The sequence below is a fragment of the Vicugna pacos genome, chromosome 3, assembly GCF_048564905.1.
Source record: "Vicugna pacos chromosome 3, VicPac4, whole genome shotgun sequence".
Taxonomy (NCBI): domain Eukaryota; kingdom Metazoa; phylum Chordata; class Mammalia; order Artiodactyla; family Camelidae; genus Vicugna; species Vicugna pacos.
In genome coordinates, this window is record NC_132989.1 from 98,775,499 (window position 1) to 98,794,688 (window position 19,190).

A 19,190-nucleotide genomic window follows, 5' to 3' on the forward strand; every position below is an offset into this window, starting at 1 on the left:
TGGCTGCACAAATAAGTCGGGGACCCAGGCTTGTCACAGCGCTTCCTTTTATCAGACAGTATAGACAGTTTGCAGCTTTATTGGTTTGGGAACATCCGTTTAATCTCCTAACCGTGACAGCCTCTTCAGAGCTTCGGTACTCATGACATTAAAACCCACACAGTTTCCAAGGCATCGTCGTGCATGGAGTGGATTTTCCCCCCAATAAAAACGAATTACATTCTGTTTCTGACAGATGAATGATGGCCCACTCTGCAAATGCAGCGCAAAGGCGAGACGCACAGGAATCAGGCACAGCATTTATCCCGGAGAAGAGGTAACCGGTTCAGGTTATTATGTTTGTCAGCGCCAAGAAGCCAGAAGCAGACAGCTGCTGTTGCTCTTCTTTTCCTTGTAAATGAAATAATGCCGTGGAAGCAGGCTTCTCATATGCCCTGATTGTCTCTGTTACTGATAACTAGAGAAGAAACGTACTTGGGTTTTGGGGGTGGACTGGGGCACATTATCAAGGAAACTTTAAAATATTTGGAAGATTCATTGTTTAAAATAGGCAAGGTGAATTTGACTTTAAAAAAAATTTTTAAGTATCCTAAAATGATACGTACTGTAATACTTTTGCACCTTTTTTTTTAACGTTTTTTATTGATTTATAATCATTTTACAATGTTGTGTCAAATTTGCACGTTTTTGTTATAAATGGTTATGACTCGCCCTGGAGAAATGATCTTACTGAGGTGCTATAACGCATATCCTTATGTCCCCCCTCTTTCCTTCGGGGACATAAGGATATGCTATTGTCTTTGTTAGTCTTTGTTGTCCTCACTCAACTGAGTAGCACGTGGATTGGATTTGTTTTATCTGTCACGCCCCAACCCCTGGTTCGTCAGGGACACTTGGATATGTTTGCCTGAACGAGTTGAATACTTCTCCATCATAGAGTTATATATAACTGTTCCTGCTCAATTATTTTCCTTCACTTTTTCCCCTATTATCTTTTCTTTTTTAAAGTTATTGTCGTTAATCTCAGGATTGTCACTTTATGATTCAGCACATTACGTTCAGACGTAGTTTATGTAGATCCTTAATTTCTATCGAAAACTTGTTTGGGGCCATAATGGTAATCAGACTATGTGAAGTGACGGACATTTTGAACTGTTCCCCTCACTTTTACCTCGTTTACCTTTGAGGGTCGGCAAGAGCAGTGAGGGACTGGGGGACAAGAGCTGTACCTTGTGAGTGTCCGCGTGCATGCCTAGGCTGGGGTTTCTGAGGGCAGGTGCTGCAGTAGAGACAGTTAACATGGGTCAGGCAGGAAGAGTATGGACTCAGGATTGAGCAGAGGGAGGGATCTGCCTGTGACGGGCCTTTAAAGCCGGACTTGTTGGGATGTCTTGCATGGGGCTAGAATGGCCTTCATACCTGCATCTCCCTCTGTCCCCAGAGTGAGCCTCCCCAGGAAGGGCATGGCCTTTGGGGAGGGGGTTGGGCAGTGGAGGCTGACCCTAAAAGAGCTGACAGCTGCACGCTGCTTGCTGGACGCTTCCCCACAGCTGGGCAGCAGACCTTTCCTTGAAAGGAGGTCACAGTGGACAGTGGTGTTGGCCGAGGACTTCCAGGCAGGTGAACCCATCCTCTGAGTGCGTTTATTCCTACGGGAGTGAACGTCTGGCCTTTTCACAATGGACGGGGCCTGTGGAGTCAGTATTCCACCAAGTGGCAGTCTGGTCTCCTCAAGGACTGGTGCCGTCCTGGGGGCTCAGCACTGGCCATTGCAGGTGGCCGCTGGGCGCTCGGCTGCGGCAGTCGGCTTAGCCAGCTGAGCCTTGGTGAGTGGGGTCCGTGCTGTTGGGCTTACGTGAAGCCTCCATCTGCAAACCAGGATTGGGCTCTTCCCTCTGCTTTCACCCCCCTGTTCCAGTCGTCGCTGAGGGCAGAGTGCTGGTGCAACAGTGGTGGGCCCCTGCTCGTGCAGCGGATTTGTGACCTCTGCTCCTGTGTGTACTTGGTTCTGGATGTATGCCCCCTCCATCGATGGATTATTGCTGGTCCCACCCAAACTTGTGCCTGGGTGGGACTGGTAAGACCCAGCTTATGATGGGCAGTTCCAGCCATATGTCTGTTTGCTGTCCCTGGGCCATGCCTTCCATATCTACCAGGGCTCAGAAGCACCAGGAATTGTTTTTCAAAAGCATATAATTCTTCACAATAGATGGCGTAGCTTGGCTCCAGAACCCTGGAGACCAGCATCGTGGTTCTCCCAGTGTGGCCACAAATTCCTCTCAGCATCTTTTCCCACCAATAGTGTAGGATTTGCCAAACTGTATGGCCCCCGCAGCAGGGCTGCTTGCACTGTGCTTTGGAACTGCTGAGGCCTTTCTCACCTGCGCCACGCTCACAGCTGGCAGCCTTTTGTGCCACTTTATAAATGGGCTGCGGCAGTATTCCAGGCTGAGAATTCCAGGCTGCCTCCTGAACCCTGGGAGGCCCACCTGGTGTTGTGCTTCCTTCTTCATCGTGGGAGGTGAAAGAGGCAATAATTTTGTCTTTTCCTTCGGATGGATGTCTCAGAACTCCCTAGACTGCTGACTCCCAAGAATGATTTGGCTGTGGTAGGCCCTGAATCTTTGTAGGGTTATCTCACCCTTTGGAGTGTGTCCATTTTATCAAGGCTTCTAGCTTGATCAGCGTGATAACGTCACAGACACAGTGGAGCAGTGTAATGTTCTGCAGTGTGCCAGCAGGTCAGGAGTGCCTTGGACTGTGTTGTACAGTGAGTGTCAGAGTTAACACAACCCTGTGGCAAAACTGCCCATATCATCTGTTCCATGTGAACGTGAACCACTTCTGATCAAAACTGGTTCTCATTCTGATTGGGATAGAAAAGAATATATTCAGCAAATCAGTTGCCGCATACCTTCCATTATGATGGCTCTTACTCCACAGATCCAGGACCCAGTGTGAGGTGCCACCGTCTACCAATTTTGTCAATTCCAGTGATACATTTTGGAACCAGGGAAATGACCACTGGGTGGATCTTTGGACTCAGTGGACCAACTGTAATCCAGACCTTGACCAAGATTTCATTTACTACCTTCGCCTCATATCCCCCATTCTAATGGGAATACCAGGATGATACATTCAGCCTCCGAGTATCAGTTGATTCAGATACTGCGTTCAGTACTCCTTGAACTTTCCGGCTTTTTCTTTCCTAGTGAATAGTTATCTGGGAACAATGGCCATAGGCCTCTTTGAGAAAGGACAGGACTTTTGTGACCATTTTTGCTTGTAATAGTGTTGAAAGGCCCTTTCTCCTGGGATCTGGCCACCTCTTCAGTCAATGGATTCAGTTCAGTAACTGGGCAAGGGATCATGACTGTTAATTGGAGTAACCTACCTTCCTAAAGTCTCTTTGTATCCCTTCTTAATTTCTTGTGTTGGTACAAACTAAGGTAGTACTCTTGTCAACCACTCATTTATTTTGTACTGAAGGACACCATATTGTGAAAACCACTTCTGTGACTCTTTGTGGATCAGATCCCTTTGGCTGCCACTTTGATCTTGCTGGTCGTAACGATAATTGTGTGACCTGGCTTCTTATAATTAGCCCCATCATCTGGCCTCCCTTGTTCCAGAGTCCTGACCTCCCTGTTGCTGTCAGCAAGCTCTGCTCTGTGACCACCGCTCTTACTGTCAGCCCAGCCTGCAGAGGAGGCCAGCACGGGCCTTCCTGGGGTGCTGGTGCCCCTTCATAGCACATTCCTATCAGCCTCGGTCCATGGCGTGTCCCCAGGGACTTCCCATGGGATGTGATTATCTGGTATCTTTTTCAGTCATAGATATTACGTCCATCCCAGTATACCCATTTCCTTGAATCTTCGCATTCCTTCCTCCTCTGTCTGTCATGGCAATTTTGGTATTTTCTTTCATTTTACTCAGCACAGGCTGTGGCTTATTCATGCTTTAGGAGACATCTTAGTAGGGAGTTCCCAGCATATCCTGACGTCTTTGAATCCTGAATGCTCCCAAGTCAGTGAACTCTTCCCTGACCAGTTGTATGTTCTGGCCCTTTTGATCGCACCCGCCCAGCATCTGATCCTGTGTGGACTCCTGCTGCCGCATGTGCGCCTGCTGGTGCTGGCTCCTTGCAGGTCCTCTGGGATAGTGTGTCTCCTCTCAGCACATCCCAAGCTGTGAAAGGTGAAACCAGTTATGCTGTGGAATGACGCTAATTGTAGCTCTGTTGGCCAGGAGGGGAGACTAATTGGGTGCCGGGAGTGAGGACATTGTTGCCTTCACAGGCTTTCATTGTCTTCAGACAGGTGAGTGCTCGCTCTTAATAAACAGGAATGGGCCACCTCTGAAGAGGCAGAAGGTTTAGAGAGTCTGGAGAATCAAAACCTGTATGTCCTCATCCTGGGTTTCTTTATCCCTGACCTTGGCATAGCAGACCTACCTTGTTGGATGGTAGTTAGTCCATAAGACACACCCACTCTGACAGGTAAGCCCCAGGCCTGATCCTGGCCCTCTCTGACCTCTCACTGAGGTGATAGGAATGTCTTTGTGTGCCCTCAGCAGGCCCTCTGGCTTTCACATCTGGCTTCCAGTTGCCTTTCCTCCTCTGCTGTTACATTTCTGTAGAGCAGTGGTTCTCCAGGTGAGGCCTTGTGACTAATACCAGCGTTGCCTGGGGCTGGGGACTTGTTTGAAATGCAGAATTCTCAGCTTGCCTCAGCTGCTGAATCAGAAACTCTAGGCATGGGGAGCAAGCAGTCTGAGACATAGCAAGCCCTGCAGGGGATCAAGGCACACTAAAGTTTGAGGACTTTGGCAGAGCATCAGTGGTGCTTAGCAGTAGTCATTCATCCCATTATCCTTACAGCTGCCATTCTCTCATAAACACCTGGTGCATTGCACTGCTTCTTCTGGTGTGGTCTCCCCATTGAGCATCTTTGAAAGTTTCAGTTGGCATGCTACCTAGTGCCAGGGGCCGTGTGCTCTATCTCCCTCCATGGTGGGTTCCTCATTGCCAATTGGATGGTAAGTGATTCAGCTCCAAAACCCTGTCTTAGCTCCTGCTTTCTTGGATCACTTCTGATACCAACTGTCACACCTTGGATTCTCCAGAAGCAGATGCTAAGATGAAATTTAGGGTGCATGAATGTTCCTTAGGGAACTTTACCTGTGAAATGAAGAAGGCGTTAGCAGAATTGGACAAAGGGATTAGTCCACCCATGAGTTAGCCCCAACAAAGCCCCCATCAACTCAAGGCATGAGTATTGCCTTTAAGTTGGGCTGCAATGGCTGGGCCTGCATACCTCTGCCTCGCTCAGTACACACCTGACATCGGGGGGCCTCTGCAGCGACACAGATCCTGAAAGAGCTGGTGCCTGGAGACTCTGCTGCCCGTGCTCTTCACAGTGGGCAGCAAGTCCTCACTCGAAAGGTGGTCTGGGTCACACATCACCACGTACCCAGAGATACCACAGATGCTTCTAATGCTCGCTGTTTTCCTTTTCCTGTCTGTGCGGATTCTGTTCCACCACCTCTTGTGCGTCCTGCATTTCTGGTTCCTTCTGTTTTACTCAGCATACTTAATCCTTTCACTTTTCTCCTTCCCTGTTAAAGCCTACTGCTATGATTTATGAGATTATTTTTCTTGCTTTTTTTTTCTATTTATTGGGAGGTTAGCCAAAGGTCAATTATTGTGTTATTTTACAAATGAAAGGAAGACATTCATGGAAGTTTAGATCTAGAAAGATTATATGTTGTCCAAACCCCTTGTGTTGCACATGAGGAAATATGTTGAATAACCAGCAACCAGCCACCCTCTTTATCTTGTTAATGGTAGAGTGAATACTGTTCTTTCTTACCAGTCTGTGGCGGAACACACCTAAAACCCCTTTCGTCAGATGTGTATCTAGAAAATAGTCTATTTTTAGATAACAATATTTTGCTGCTTTACCCTTAAACTCATTTTTGCTTTTTCCCCTCAGGCTATTAAACCCTGTCGTCCTATGACCAACAATGCGGGCAGACTTTTCCACTATCGAATTACAGTCTCACCTCCTACAAACTTTTTAGTAAGTTCCTAACAAAATCAGGTTTCATTTATTTAAACATGTAAATAGATTCTATGTTTGTAAATAAGTTGAAAGGTGAATAGGCTAAGTATGGGTGCAGTTCTTAGATGTTCTTTCTTGTAAAAATATTTTATTTTTATGCTGGTAACATTGGCCTTTATCATAATGACTTTTATTTTGGCTTACTTTCATTATACTACTTTCTGTATCTTTTTTCATTTATATTGTTGAGTACCCCATAATAAATAGCCGGTGAATTAGGGAGCTGTTCATTGGAGCCATGGAGTTGGAAGAATGCATAGAACTTTTGAGCATCTCTTAACAAACAGCAAATAACTTATATATATTAATCTAGTGACTCATAAATATAGCTTTTATGACAGTGATAATAATACCTAATGTTTGTTGGTTATGCTCCTAGGCACCATTCTAAATATTTGACATGTGTTAACTTACTAGTCTTAAATGGATGAAGAGGATATTTTTATCCCCGCTATACAGAGGTGGCGCTAGTCCATGTTTTACAGGTGAGGTTAAGTAACCTTGCTCAGGATTATTCAGGCAGTAAGTGGGCACAGTGGGGATTTGAACCTAGGCAGACTGACTCCAGTGTGCCTGGCTATATGCTGCTCCGCTCTGCTGTATTGCCTTTTCTCAGTACAAAATTAATTAATTCTGGTTACTTGCATTGTCAAGAGATTGTAATTTCAGTATTAGATTATTAATAATTATCTATTTTAACAGTATTATTGAGATGTTATTAATAGACCATAAAACTCACTCATTTAAAGTATGTATTTCATGATATTTAGTCTTTTCACCGAATTGTGAAACCATCACCACAATCTGATTTTAGAACATTTTCATCATCTCCCACAGAGTCCCGTACTCATTAGCAGTTAGTTCTTTCCCACCCTGCATCCTTCAGCAACAGCTAAGACACTTTGTCTTTATCATTTGCTTATTCTAGATATTTCATATGAATGGAATCATAGAATATGTGGTCTTTTTGGCTTCTTTCACTTAGCATAATGTTTTCCAGATTCATCCATGTTGTAATATGTAACTTCATTCCTTTTTATGCCTAAATAATATTCCATTGTATGGACATATACTGTGTTTCATTTATCCATTCAGTAGGTGATGGACATTTGGATGGTATCCACTTTTGAGCTGTTAGGAATAATGCTGCTGTGAATGTTTGTTTACAACTTTTTGTGTAGATGTATGTTTTCATTTTCCTTAAGTGTAAGTCTAGGACTGGAGTTGCTGGATTGTGTGTTAACTCTATGGTTAATACTTTGAGGAACTACCAAACTGTTTTCCGAAGTGGCTGTACCATTGTTATTTCACTAGAAGTTCTTTCATTATATTCAGTTTAGAATAGCTTTGTTGAGCTGTTTAAGTGGGAAGTAACAGTAATATTGGAAAACAAATAACATTTGAATATTCTTTAGTTCCCCCTTAAGAACTTAAATTCTTCACATATTTATATATATATGAATGTTAAAAGAATAATGTTCAATATCTATGTAGAAAATGTAACTTCTAGGTTACCAATCTTGTTATCTCCACATTTAGCATCCAGGATTAAAAATGGCAGGCTATAAGAATAGTGTAAAGAAGAGAGCCTCTTATATCATTTGTATCTTTTAGTTAAATTCAATTTTCAGGTAATTAAGACCCTTGACATTTGACATTATGTGGGCACTTATTTCTTACAGTGTTTGGTGGGTTGGCTTCTTCTTGCAGGGCCTGGAAATGAAGCTGGGAGGGATGACCTTCTGGCACCCTGGGGCCTTCCACAGCCTTCCAGGCTGTTGCCAGTCCTGACTGACGTGATGCTGAGTCTTCTCCACTTTGAGCTTTGAGTTGACTGTGTTGTTATCTTGTTCTCACTAGGACTTCTGTTAGTTCAGAAGCATATATAGTTCAGTAAGAGCAGGGCTGGTGATACCGTGGGAGTAAATAAGGTGAGTTCCTAGAAGATAAAGCCTTGTAGCCTCATTTCGTTACAGCACCTGTAATAAACATTCTCGATTGTCTAGTACACTGTCACTGAAGCCAGAGAATTCTACCAAGCAAGGAAATTCCAGCTAGAATTGAACTTTTGTATAAAGTTTCTCCTTGATGTTTGGGGAAATGTTAAAAGGAGTCCTTACATCTCTCCTGTTGGTTGCTTTGTGTCCTGTTGGATTTCTGCACATGCAAATCATGTTGTCTGTTTAATTCATACTTTGTGTTTCTGTTTGCCTTTAGACTGACAGGCCAACTGTTATAGAATATGATGATCATGAGTATATATTCGAAGGATTTTCTATGTTTGCACATGCCCCCCTGACCAATGTAAGTATGTGCTAACTGGCTGGCTTTCTCTTTCCCTGTGCCCCCTTCCTTCCCTTAATTCTTTCTTTTTGAAAGTCAAAGTGAGTTTCTTTTCATCTGACTTCTAAGTAACAATTACTCAGGCGTCCCTCTGCCTGAGCTGCAGAAAGCGGCAGTGTGTGTCAGGTGGGAGTGTGACATCTGTGCTAATAAGTCACAGGTTTGGTCCGCAGTAAATGGTGCAAGTAAACATGTGTCAGAATAACATTTTGAGAGTGTGAAAGACTGAAAAAGAAGGATAAACTGTGGAGTAATGTGTCAAAGCTATTTTGGGTTGGGTGTCCTTCAAAAGAAAGTTGGAAAGTTTTAAGGAGAAGGTATTATTTAGTCTCTGAGCAATAGATAATGAAACAGAACTTGTTCAGGATATCTGGAGCCTGAATTGATTTCATACAGCTTTCTGCTTTTGAATCCCAGGAATATGTCTTCTTTAAGAGACTTTGACATACAGATCCATGATATTTTTATACAGGTATTAAGGCTGCTTTGTTGGTAATCAGTTCAAATGGAAGTTCTGTGTCTGTGAGTCAAAATCTTTCTGTCTCAAAGCTGGCAGTCTTGGGAATTGTTTTACTTATTGCTTACTCCAGTTGGACATAGAGTGGAATTCACTGGCTCAGGAAGGGAGTGTAGCTGTATGCTTTACCCAGTCTAGACGCTGCTATAGAACTTATTGAATTACAGCTCTGGTGTACGTACATCAAAACAGAATGTTCTTTAATCCTTTTGGATTTGGTTACAAGAAATTACATCTGCAGTTTGAAAAGTTATTTTAGTACTGTTTACTTAAAACATGAAATTCTGTTCCATTGGAGGGTGAGGAATAAAATCTTTGCTTAATCTTATTCCTTTCTATTATTACTTTTTATTAGTAGACATGATTCTGTAGTAGTGATACTAATTTAAAACAAATTGTTTTCTTAATGAGATTTTCTTTGTGCAACAATATTTTATCCTAGAGAATTTTCTTTGGGAAGATGATTACATTGTAAATGTAAAAGTAAAATTATTTGATAATACATATGATGTCTACTTCTAGGGTGGACCATAATATAGAAAAGTATTAATATTGCACTATTTTTTATTGAAGTATAATTGACATATAGAATTATTTAGTTTCAGGTGTATAAAATAATGATTCAATACTTGTATGTATTGTGAAATGATCACCAAGATAAGTCTAATTAACATCTGTCACGATACGTAGTTACAAAATTTTATATTGAATTGTTCTTAATCTTTATGAATAGGCACTAGGAAGTTTTTTAATTTTGAAAGTTTCTTTCTTTCTTTTTTTTTTTTTAATGTCTTGATTAGGCACTCAAACCTGTTGTTACACCAAATCTCATAGTCTTATAGAGTTGGAAAGGCCTTTAAAATTCGTCTAATCCAACTGCACCCTATATAAGTACTTCTCTTTTCTTCCCCCAGAGGGCTTGCAGATACAAGAAATTTAGTTACCATGAAACATTAAAAATTACCTATCTTATCTATTAATTCCCTACAAGTAATACAGATATCACTTTAATTTTCAGGATCACCTTAAAGAAGGAAAACAGTACAGTTTCAGAGAGACCAGGGTTTAAACATTGGTGTGTTCCACTTACTAGCCGTGTGATTTGACATTGCAATTTTTCTAAACCTTGATTTTCTCATCTGTAAAACAGAGGTATTAGTTGTGACAATCTTACTGGCTTTCGTAAAAAATAAGTGAGATGACACCCGAAAAGTGTTTATCACAGTGTTTGGTACACAGTACACATTGGCACTTATTATTTTGGATAAGATGTCAGACAGACCTAGGTTTGAGTCTTTCTTCTAATTCTTTTTTTTTGTTTGTTTAACTAATTCTCAATATTTATGTGACCTTGGACGAGTGATTCTTTGAGCTTTATTTAAAGTTCCTCAGCACAAAGGTTTGGCACTGGGAGGCCGCTAGTGCTAAATGAATTGCCGTTGTTACTTTGTTATAAAATAAAAGATAGTACTGAAAAATTCCTGGCTTCAGCATGTATTTTTTATAAATATTCGCGTTCTTAAAAACTTGAGAACTTAGCTCTGTAATGAGAAGATAAGCCCCATCATTTCTGTTAGAGATATTGATAAAATAAATCGAGTTTTAAGCTGAGTGTTGTACAGTTCATAGGAATTAGATCCATCAAAGGCTTCTTGAATTTGAAATAGCCTCCCAAGAAAAAGAATTATTAAATCGCTTTACTGTTCTGATTCATTTTCTTGCTAGAGAGAGCACATCAGCAAGACGGGCATGCAAATGATGGTAATGTTAGAATTTCAACCAAATCTAGTTCTGATGAGTTCTCTTAAGGTCTTCTTGAATTGAAGTGGATTGAAAGCCATGTTGGCTACATATAGAGCATTCCAGGAGAATTTTATCCTTTTATGTAGTACATTTGTTATTACCACGACACCTGATGTTATTAAGGACTTTGACAACGTAACTGAAGTTACATAGGTGTACGTGTTACGTGCATTGTATCTTATGATCCGTCCTCAAAAGCATGAGGATGCCCCACAGTCATTTCTTTCCTGCCTTAGTTGACCATTTCCAGTGGCCTCCCTGCCCTGGATTTAGTCATTCAGTGAGAGTTAGAATGTAGACATTTAGGAGGGGTTTTTGGTTTGTTTTTGGTAGGATGAGATAGGAGTTAGTGTCAGTCAGTAGTCAAACATGTTTTAAGAAATGAAAGTGGGCATTTATATTATTTGATTGGCCAATTGAGCACTCAATCAACTGAGCCCCCAGTACATAGGAAAATGACAAGTTCTCTTTGAGTCTCAGAGAGAGATGAAAGTTTGAATAGAAAAGGAGATTCTGCCTTTCCAAATTGGTGTCTGAGAAGGGCTCTCTGGTGGTATGGACAAGGGCCCAATGGAGATAAAGTATATGTAAGAGAGGATGTCAAAGAAGGAATCGCCAAAAGTGACTTTAGTTGAAATAATGTGGAGAAAGGATGAACTGCATAAGTCATCCAGCAAGCAGAACCACTTCTGCACGTGGTGGGAGGAGTAAAGTTCGCACGTTGGCTCTTTCTCTGTGGCCTCTTGACTGTTCCTGAGGGCGGTGCTCCTTTTCTCTCCTGAGTACACTCTCCCCGAGCGGCGCCGTCTCACCCACGGCTTCTCCTCCCGCACATGTTCTGATGGTGATATGGATGGCTGTGACATACAGCTCTGCCCCGCACTCACATTTCAGATTGCCTGTTGTTCATCCCCACCTTGGTGTCCCCTCAGAGACCTCACCCTCAACCTGTGTGCAACTGAACTCGTCATCTAATCCGTATATTGAGTTTGAGGTACTCAGGGGACTCCGCCTGAATGTCTTTGTATTCATTGTGATCTGTCTGGTCCTTTAGGCCAGAAACCTAGAAATTTTCCTCTATTCTTTCTTCTCTCTTACTTCTGCATCAGAACAGTCACTGTGTATTTCAGTCACATATCCTGTGTTTAAATTCTTCCCTCTCCTTTGTAGTCCTCTCTTCATTTGGCTCCTGGACTATTTCATTAGACCCCAGTCTGGCCTTCTGGTCTCTTGCCTTGCTCGCTTCTGAGCCATTCCCACCCTGTTTACATAGCAGCCCATCCATGTAAACTATGATAGTCTCTCACTTAAAGCCCTTGAATGAGTTCTCACTGCTGTAAGGATAAGCCCTGAATCCTTACCATGGTTTATAAAGTCTGCATAATATTGTTCCCACTTTCCCGTCAAGAATCACTTGCCTCTCTGTCTGTGCACTTCACTCCTGATGAACTAACGGCCTGTTCTTCCCCCAGCTCCCTTCTCTCTGTCTTGTTCCTGCCCTTCTCCAACTTAATTTCTGGATGACCAGGAAAATCCCTCCCCATCTTTGAAGACTCAACTCGGATGTTCCCTCCTCTTTGGTTGTTTTGCACTTAATACTTTCTGTTTTGCTTATTTGTTTTTTAATTGCACTTATAAGTCACACTGTATTGTATTCTATTTATACTTTTTGTATGCCTTTCTTCCTCTTTTAGATCTCTGCTTTTCTTTCAATGTTAGGGGCTGTGGCTTATTTTAGAGTAACTATAAATCTAGCAGTTGTTAGCAAAAAATTTGCATTAAAAATATGAGTAACTGCACAAATTTATAGCTTTCAAATATGTTTAAATGATTGTAGGAATAAAGAAGACCTTAAAAATGATAGTGGCCTTCACACATTGCTTAGGTTGGTTTAGAACTCATTGCCATGAAGAGGTTGAAAATGGATCTCTTGTTAAAGTTAGTTATGAATTTCACTCAAATTAGCCACTATCTTTAAAAAAAGAAAAGAAAAAAGAAAAAGCACCTAAGAACTAAACTTCATTTCTGAGAAAAAGATTTCCAGTAGATGGCATTATAAGACTATCTTTGTTTTTCTTACCATTCCTTTTGCTGGTGCAATTAAAATTTGTTTCTTTCTGATTGCTATGGTTTGGAAAAATGATTATATATCTATGAAATTGTCTTATGGATAGATTGGCCAGAAAAGCCTACTTACCACATCTCTAGGGCTTTTGAGTTATTATTTTCCTCCACTAGTCAGCCAAGCCACTGCAGTAACCGCACACCCTCTTTTTCTCATCCTTTCCTTCATTCATAAGTATACGTACAGAAAACCTGTTCAATCTAGGCACTGGGCTAGTGTCTGATGAAACATGGGTAAAAGAAGACATGTGGATTTATTTCATCTCAGCCTTCCTTCGTTTTCACACATACGTGTGTATTAGAGAGGTGGGTATCCCAGTGGCTTAGAGCTGGAGTCTGAAGCAAGAATTTCGAATTCACCAGCTGCCTGTGACCTTAGGCCAAGTACCTGATGACTCTGCCTTTGTTTCCTCCACTGTACAGCGGGGAGAGGAGCTGTACCCGCCTCCAAGGGGTGGGCACAGGAGTAACGGTAAGTGAGGCAGTACAGCAGTGCCTAGCTCAGGAAGTGTTAGCTAGTCCCTTGATTACTACGGAGCCAGATAGGCGGCAAGAGTAGCGTGTACCTCGTCGGTTCACGGATCTCTAACTGTTGAGTTGTCAGCCTCCTATCGCTTATCTGCCGGGAGAGCCGGAGATCCTGAAAGATTTAAAAAACCTGAGATAAAGGGGTATTTAATTGTAGTTTTATTAGTTCTTAAAGGCGGTATGTTTGATTTAATGAGTTCTTGTCATGTTTGTGTTGCTGTGGCTAATACAGTTAATTAAGCACCAACATCATGCAGGTTTCCTGTAGAGGCCCGGCCAGCTGGGTTCTTGCTACTAAAATCTGGCAGTTGTGGTCAAGCTTTGTGTTCAGTATTGTTAGCAGCTTAGGTCAAGGTGAAGCTTTCTCATTTGGTTCATGGCCTCGTAGGTCAGGGAGCAAAACACATGTACAGTGTAAGCGCAGGAAGGTATTTCAGAACTGAACCTCTCACTCTTATCACTGCAGATTCCGCTGTGTAAAGTAATTCGATTCAACATAGACTACACGATTCATTTCATTGAAGAGATGATGCCTGAGGTAAGGGAAAAGATTATTTAACAGCTTGATGCAGTTTGCTCTTTTGTTTATTCCACACGTATCTTTAAAGCATTGAACTTGGCTGGCTCTAGCTTCTTGCCATAAGAATACCTTTAATGTATTGTGTTCACTGTTGAAAGGGCTGGTCAGGTGTAACTAGTCAGATGTAGCTTTAGGAGCAAGGTTACAATTTGGGTCATTTTTCCAACTTACTGACCTGTTTTTGAACCCATTTCTCCTCATGTTGCATCTACTGATAGTAACTTTACATCTGTTTCTAGTTTGTTTTGGACAGAGGACTGCTTTTGGTTACTGGTCGTTATCAGAGAGGAAATTAGAAAAGTGAAACTGAATCTGATAGCTGTTGGAATAATCTTATTCATTATCTCCAGTGACAAGATCAATGTCTGGTTCATTTTTCTTCCCATGTATTTACATATTTTTCCTAATTGTTTTTCACTGCGGATGCTCAGCAGCAGATTTATCTAAATATATGCAAGAGGTTTAAAATTTCAGAGCAAGATTAATGTGAGTCTCAGAATGATTCATTGCCTGATCTTGAATTTAGTGGTGTCAACAAATCACACGAAGAAATAACAACTAGACAGCAAACAAGCCTGTGCACTTAACATTGTATTGGAGTCGGGGTCGATTTCCTGAGCCCCTGGCTCCTCTTGCAAACCTTGTTTAACGGCACAGCTCCGTCGAGGGCAGCAGAGCACCAAGGGGGATTGATGAGCATGACACGCATGCTTCGTTTGCACCTATTTCATTCTGGCCAAGTCCTGTTAATTCCACCTGTCTTTCAAAAAGAATCAAAGAGAAAGGGCCGCCCCTTCATTCTTAAGCTTAGAAGGGCTTTTTTTTTGCTTCCTTTTGATTTTTAAGGTCATAAGCCTTCATTTGCTATTGTAAAAGTTTATGACTTCTGGCGTGATCTCACGCAGGGTGATTTATGAACCCTGAGCAAAACAAGTAGGAGGAAGAATTATGAGACAAGTCTCACTTGCAAATATATCATCTGTTAAGCTTGTTTACAGCAGAAATTTTGGTACAAAGTTTTGTAGTTTTCTTAGCCGTTTATTTGCCTTCATTAAAGTTTGAATTTTGGGACAGAGAGACCTCTTTAATAGTGATCCTGGGTGTGTTTGGTGAGTGGAGGTGAGGAAGGGTGGGGTGGGGGCGCAAGGGACAAGCCTATCAGAGTTGGTTGCTCAGTGTGTAATTTGAATTAACACAACGTCTCCAGGAGATTCTGATATGTTTTATAGTTGGGTTAGAAAAATATGACATAAAGGAGACTTTCATTTTTAAATTTCATATCATTTTATTTGTACGTTGGGAAGGGCCAAGTTTCCTTAGGACTTTTCTTAGGAATCCGAATGGCATCATTGCCTGCTTCATTAATGTCTCAAGCCAATGAGCTGTTACAGGACAGTGGCCAAACTTTTTAGGAAATTACTTGTTTTTAGCATAGTTTCAGTAGACTCTTTTAAAGACACTTGACTAGAACAAGTTGAACTGTCAGTTAATATGTATTTGCAGTACTACAGTAAATTGGCTTTGGTTTATTTTTCAGAATTTTTGTGTGAAAGGACTTGAACTCTTTTCATTATTCCTATTCAGAGATATTTTGGAATTGTATGACTGGAATCTTAAAGGTAAATAAAATAGGGTTTAAAGAAAAGTTCAGTACTTGTAGAAGAATGCTGCGGTTGTATGTGAAAACTCCTATAAAAGTTGAAATTTCTCTTATTTTTGAAATACCCAGGGAAAAATGTGTTATTCATAGGAACACCTGTTATTGTTTGATATGGATAAGTTCTTAGGGGTCTTATTTTAGTGCAGTTTTACAGTGTCCATTACCGAAGATGACCATTATCTGTTACCTAACTGGTACCTAAGAAGATGGTATCAGTTATAATGAGTAACTACGTTCATGTATGTGCATCAGGGATAATCTCATTAGTTAATATGTTAAATCTATTAACCTTTAGTAAACTTCTTCCAAGATGAGTTTATTAAAATAGAGCTTCAGTTAGCCTTCAGCACATACACGGTGAGCTACCTCAGTTCAAGGCCTGGTGCTTGGCTCCTGGATCATAGTTCACTCTGGAAGTGCCTCTGTTCCAGCAATTTATTTATTTTAAAACAGTATATTGATGAATGGCTTTTCAAACCAAGTTTTTAATAGTGTTTCTCTCTTTTTTTTCTCCATTTAAATTGATTAAGGTGAAAAGGAATGAAAATACAAGCATATTATATCATGCAGTAGTTCATTTACAACAAAAATCTTTACATTTTTGAATTTCTAAAACTAGTTTTACCATATACATGGCATACTGTATATATACTTGGGGCTTTCATTCCGCTCTCACTTTGGATAGTGTCCTCACTGCAGTCTTCATGGGGTGTTTGTGGCAGTTACCACATGATTTATTTAGCTGTTGAGGATAAGGGAGCGGGGTTTTATGTCCCAAACTTCTAGTGGTTTTTTGTTTGTTTGTTGTTTTTTTTTTTTGTAGTTACCATAAATCTTAGGAATTAAGTTGCATTGTTTGTTTCCTGAGGCTGTTTTATTTATTTTTTTCTTTCCTTTTCACTTGTTTGCTTTAGGTCCTTTGTTTGAAGACAGTCCTCCCTGCTGCCCAAGATTTCATTTCATGCCACGTTTTGTAAGGTTTCTTCCAGGTAAATCTTTTGGCTTGTCAGTGACCCGTGAGATAGTGCATCTAAAAAATAAGCCTGCCATTCTCCTTTCAATCTTTAGGGACAACTTTCCCATTTCAGATACTTAATTATCTACTTCTCAGGTCAGGCATGAAAGTGTAATATTATACATGCTGATTTATACCCCTGCATAATTTATGGTAACCCCAAATTAGATGAGCAATGGATGAATTGATTTATAAATTTTGAGAGTCTACTTGAAAAAATATCAGGTAAGTGTTAAAATTAAAATGGAAAAAAATGCATGTGGCTTAAAACACATATAGTTAATTAGAAAACAGGTATTGAATTTCATAAACAATATGATTATAACTAAGCTAAAACTTGCTACAGTAATAGTTATATTAAGACAGTGGTATTGTAGGTGGTTTTTTCTTTTTTTTACATAATTATTCTTTTTACAGAGGAAAAAACATAATAATTTATTCTCATGAAATTAAAATATATAAGTAAATATATGGCTTATGTTTTCTAAAGCAATATTTTAACTGTTTTTTAATTATTTTAAAGAGTCTAGCTGTGAGGTATGGCACTGTATTTAGTGATTTTTAAAATGGTTGGGTTTTTAATGAAATCTTTGAATGCCTTTTTGTTTGCAGAATCTTCACCATCCTAAGTGAATTCATCCCTGGAATCTCATTCAGGAATGTCACCTTCCGGTGACATCTGTCTATACTTCCAGCCTCTCGTGCCCTTATTCCCGTTGCTTCTGCTTGAATCTCCCCTTTTCTCCCTGTGTGCAGCCACCTTTCTTTGCTTTCTCTCTTGAGACCTATGCTCTGACTTCTGTCTTTTGGCCCCTTGTGCTAACCACCACCTTCCATGGAAATGTCAATTCAGCCATTTGCCTTTTCTTCTCTGGTGATATGGGAGAAAAAAAATTGGCTGCTGTGGTAAATCTGTGGTTTACAATTTCAGCTGGGGAGCTTTTCAGTGTGCAGCTTTCTGCCCACGTCTAGTATCAGCAGTTTCAGAAATTCAACCCTATGCCTCTTGTCCTCCTGGGGGCAGGAGCCCTTGCCTCCCCCATGCCTCCCGCCTCTCCCTCCAGCCTGTCAAATTTGGGCCGTTCATAGCCTGCCTTTGCTTCAGGGCCCCACCCCCTCCTACCCTGTCCCCGCCCCGATGCAGCCGCTGATGCCAGAGCCTGCCTCCAAAAGCTAGAACCAGTGGGCACAATTCAGTTTCCTTACCCCTTCTAGTGTGATACCTGGGCTCCTGGCCTTGTCTGTCTGCTGAGCTCTCCATTTTGCCTTCTAGCTCTCTGATTCGTCCTTTGTGTATTTTGTTTCTTGTCTACTCATTCTAGTTTAGATTTTCCTCCAGATTTTGTCCTTGATATCCTTTCCTCATTCCACTCAGTCACAATGGCTTATTTTTACTTCAGTATTAGTGTTATTCATATTTCTGTATTATTGTCAATGTTTATTTTGTTTGGCAAATGCACGCGAAAGGTTTTCTTTTGTCCATCTGGCTTTATTTTATTGGGAGGTTCTTTTTTCTTTTCCAATGAATGCTTCTTTGATTTTATAATGGCACTTTAGCAGTAAACTTACTAGAAAATGGTGTTAGAGTGAGTTTGTTGAAAAGCTTTTCCTTTCTCTATCTGTCTGCCTCTAGGCATTTTATGACCAAACAAATCTCTATGAGAAAGTGGACACTTTTAAAATCATCTTAAATAAAAATCTGATGTCAAATATTTACTTTGTGGGATTTCAGTTCTCACAAAGTGTTACAACTATGTAGGGATAAAATTTAGGTTGTCATAAAGAAAAAGGTCTATTTACTTATTTTTAAACAAGATTTACTTTTTCATTAGACTTTCCTTTGGAAATATACCTAAAAAAACCTCAAAGAATGCAGCAAAATACCTAATGTATAAAATGCATTTTTGTAGCAAATTATGGTTGATTTATTTTTCACAATGTGACTTCACGAAAGATCTTCAGAAAATGGTGAATTAAAAAGGAGAATACATTCTGATGTGTATTTTTATTTTTTTCTGTGCATAAGCTTTTTTTACATAATGGTCATCATACTAATATATGTTTTGCACCTTGATTTTTAATAATTCATTGAGCAGATGTATATTTTTAAAGATCATGTTATGTAGTGATATAGTGCCAAATTTCTTGTCAAAAGAATCACATCAGTTTATGCTGCCATGAAAAATGCCATTATTAGTCTTCTCCATATTTTGGACCCTCCCTCCTTTGCTTCCTTCCTTCCTTCCTTCCTTCCTTCCTTTTTAAATTACAACTATAGCTCCATGAGGCTAAGGAATGAACAGTCTGTCTTGTTGTATCAGTGCTAACATACTACTTTGCACATAGCAAGGACTTGGTAAATACTTGTTTACTGACTTAAATTGGTCATAATAGTCCCTTAGTTAAATATTCATGTATTTTGTTACTAATGAGAGGGAATGTGCTTTTCAAACATTCTTTGGCATTGTCTCTCATTTTTAAAAAAGTAAACCTTTGAT

At 40.5% G+C, this 19,190-nt stretch overlaps 1 protein-coding gene across 7 annotated transcripts in view; it reads left to right on the plus strand.

Annotated features, from left to right (window-relative positions):
- DROSHA (drosha ribonuclease III) overlaps positions 1-19,190 on the plus strand; it is a 104,467-nt gene that overhangs the window by 22,141 nt on the left and 63,136 nt on the right. For all 7 annotated transcript variants that reach the window (XM_072958817.1, XM_072958818.1, XM_072958820.1 and 4 more), the window contains 6 exons: positions 236-316; positions 5,994-6,080; positions 8,340-8,426; positions 13,904-13,975; positions 15,555-15,636; positions 16,592-16,666. In XM_072958817.1, the coding sequence (XP_072814918.1) occupies positions 236-316; positions 5,994-6,080; positions 8,340-8,426; positions 13,904-13,975; positions 15,555-15,636; positions 16,592-16,666 (484 nt within the window). The remainder of the gene's footprint in view (positions 1-235; positions 317-5,993; positions 6,081-8,339; positions 8,427-13,903; positions 13,976-15,554; positions 15,637-16,591; positions 16,667-19,190) is intronic.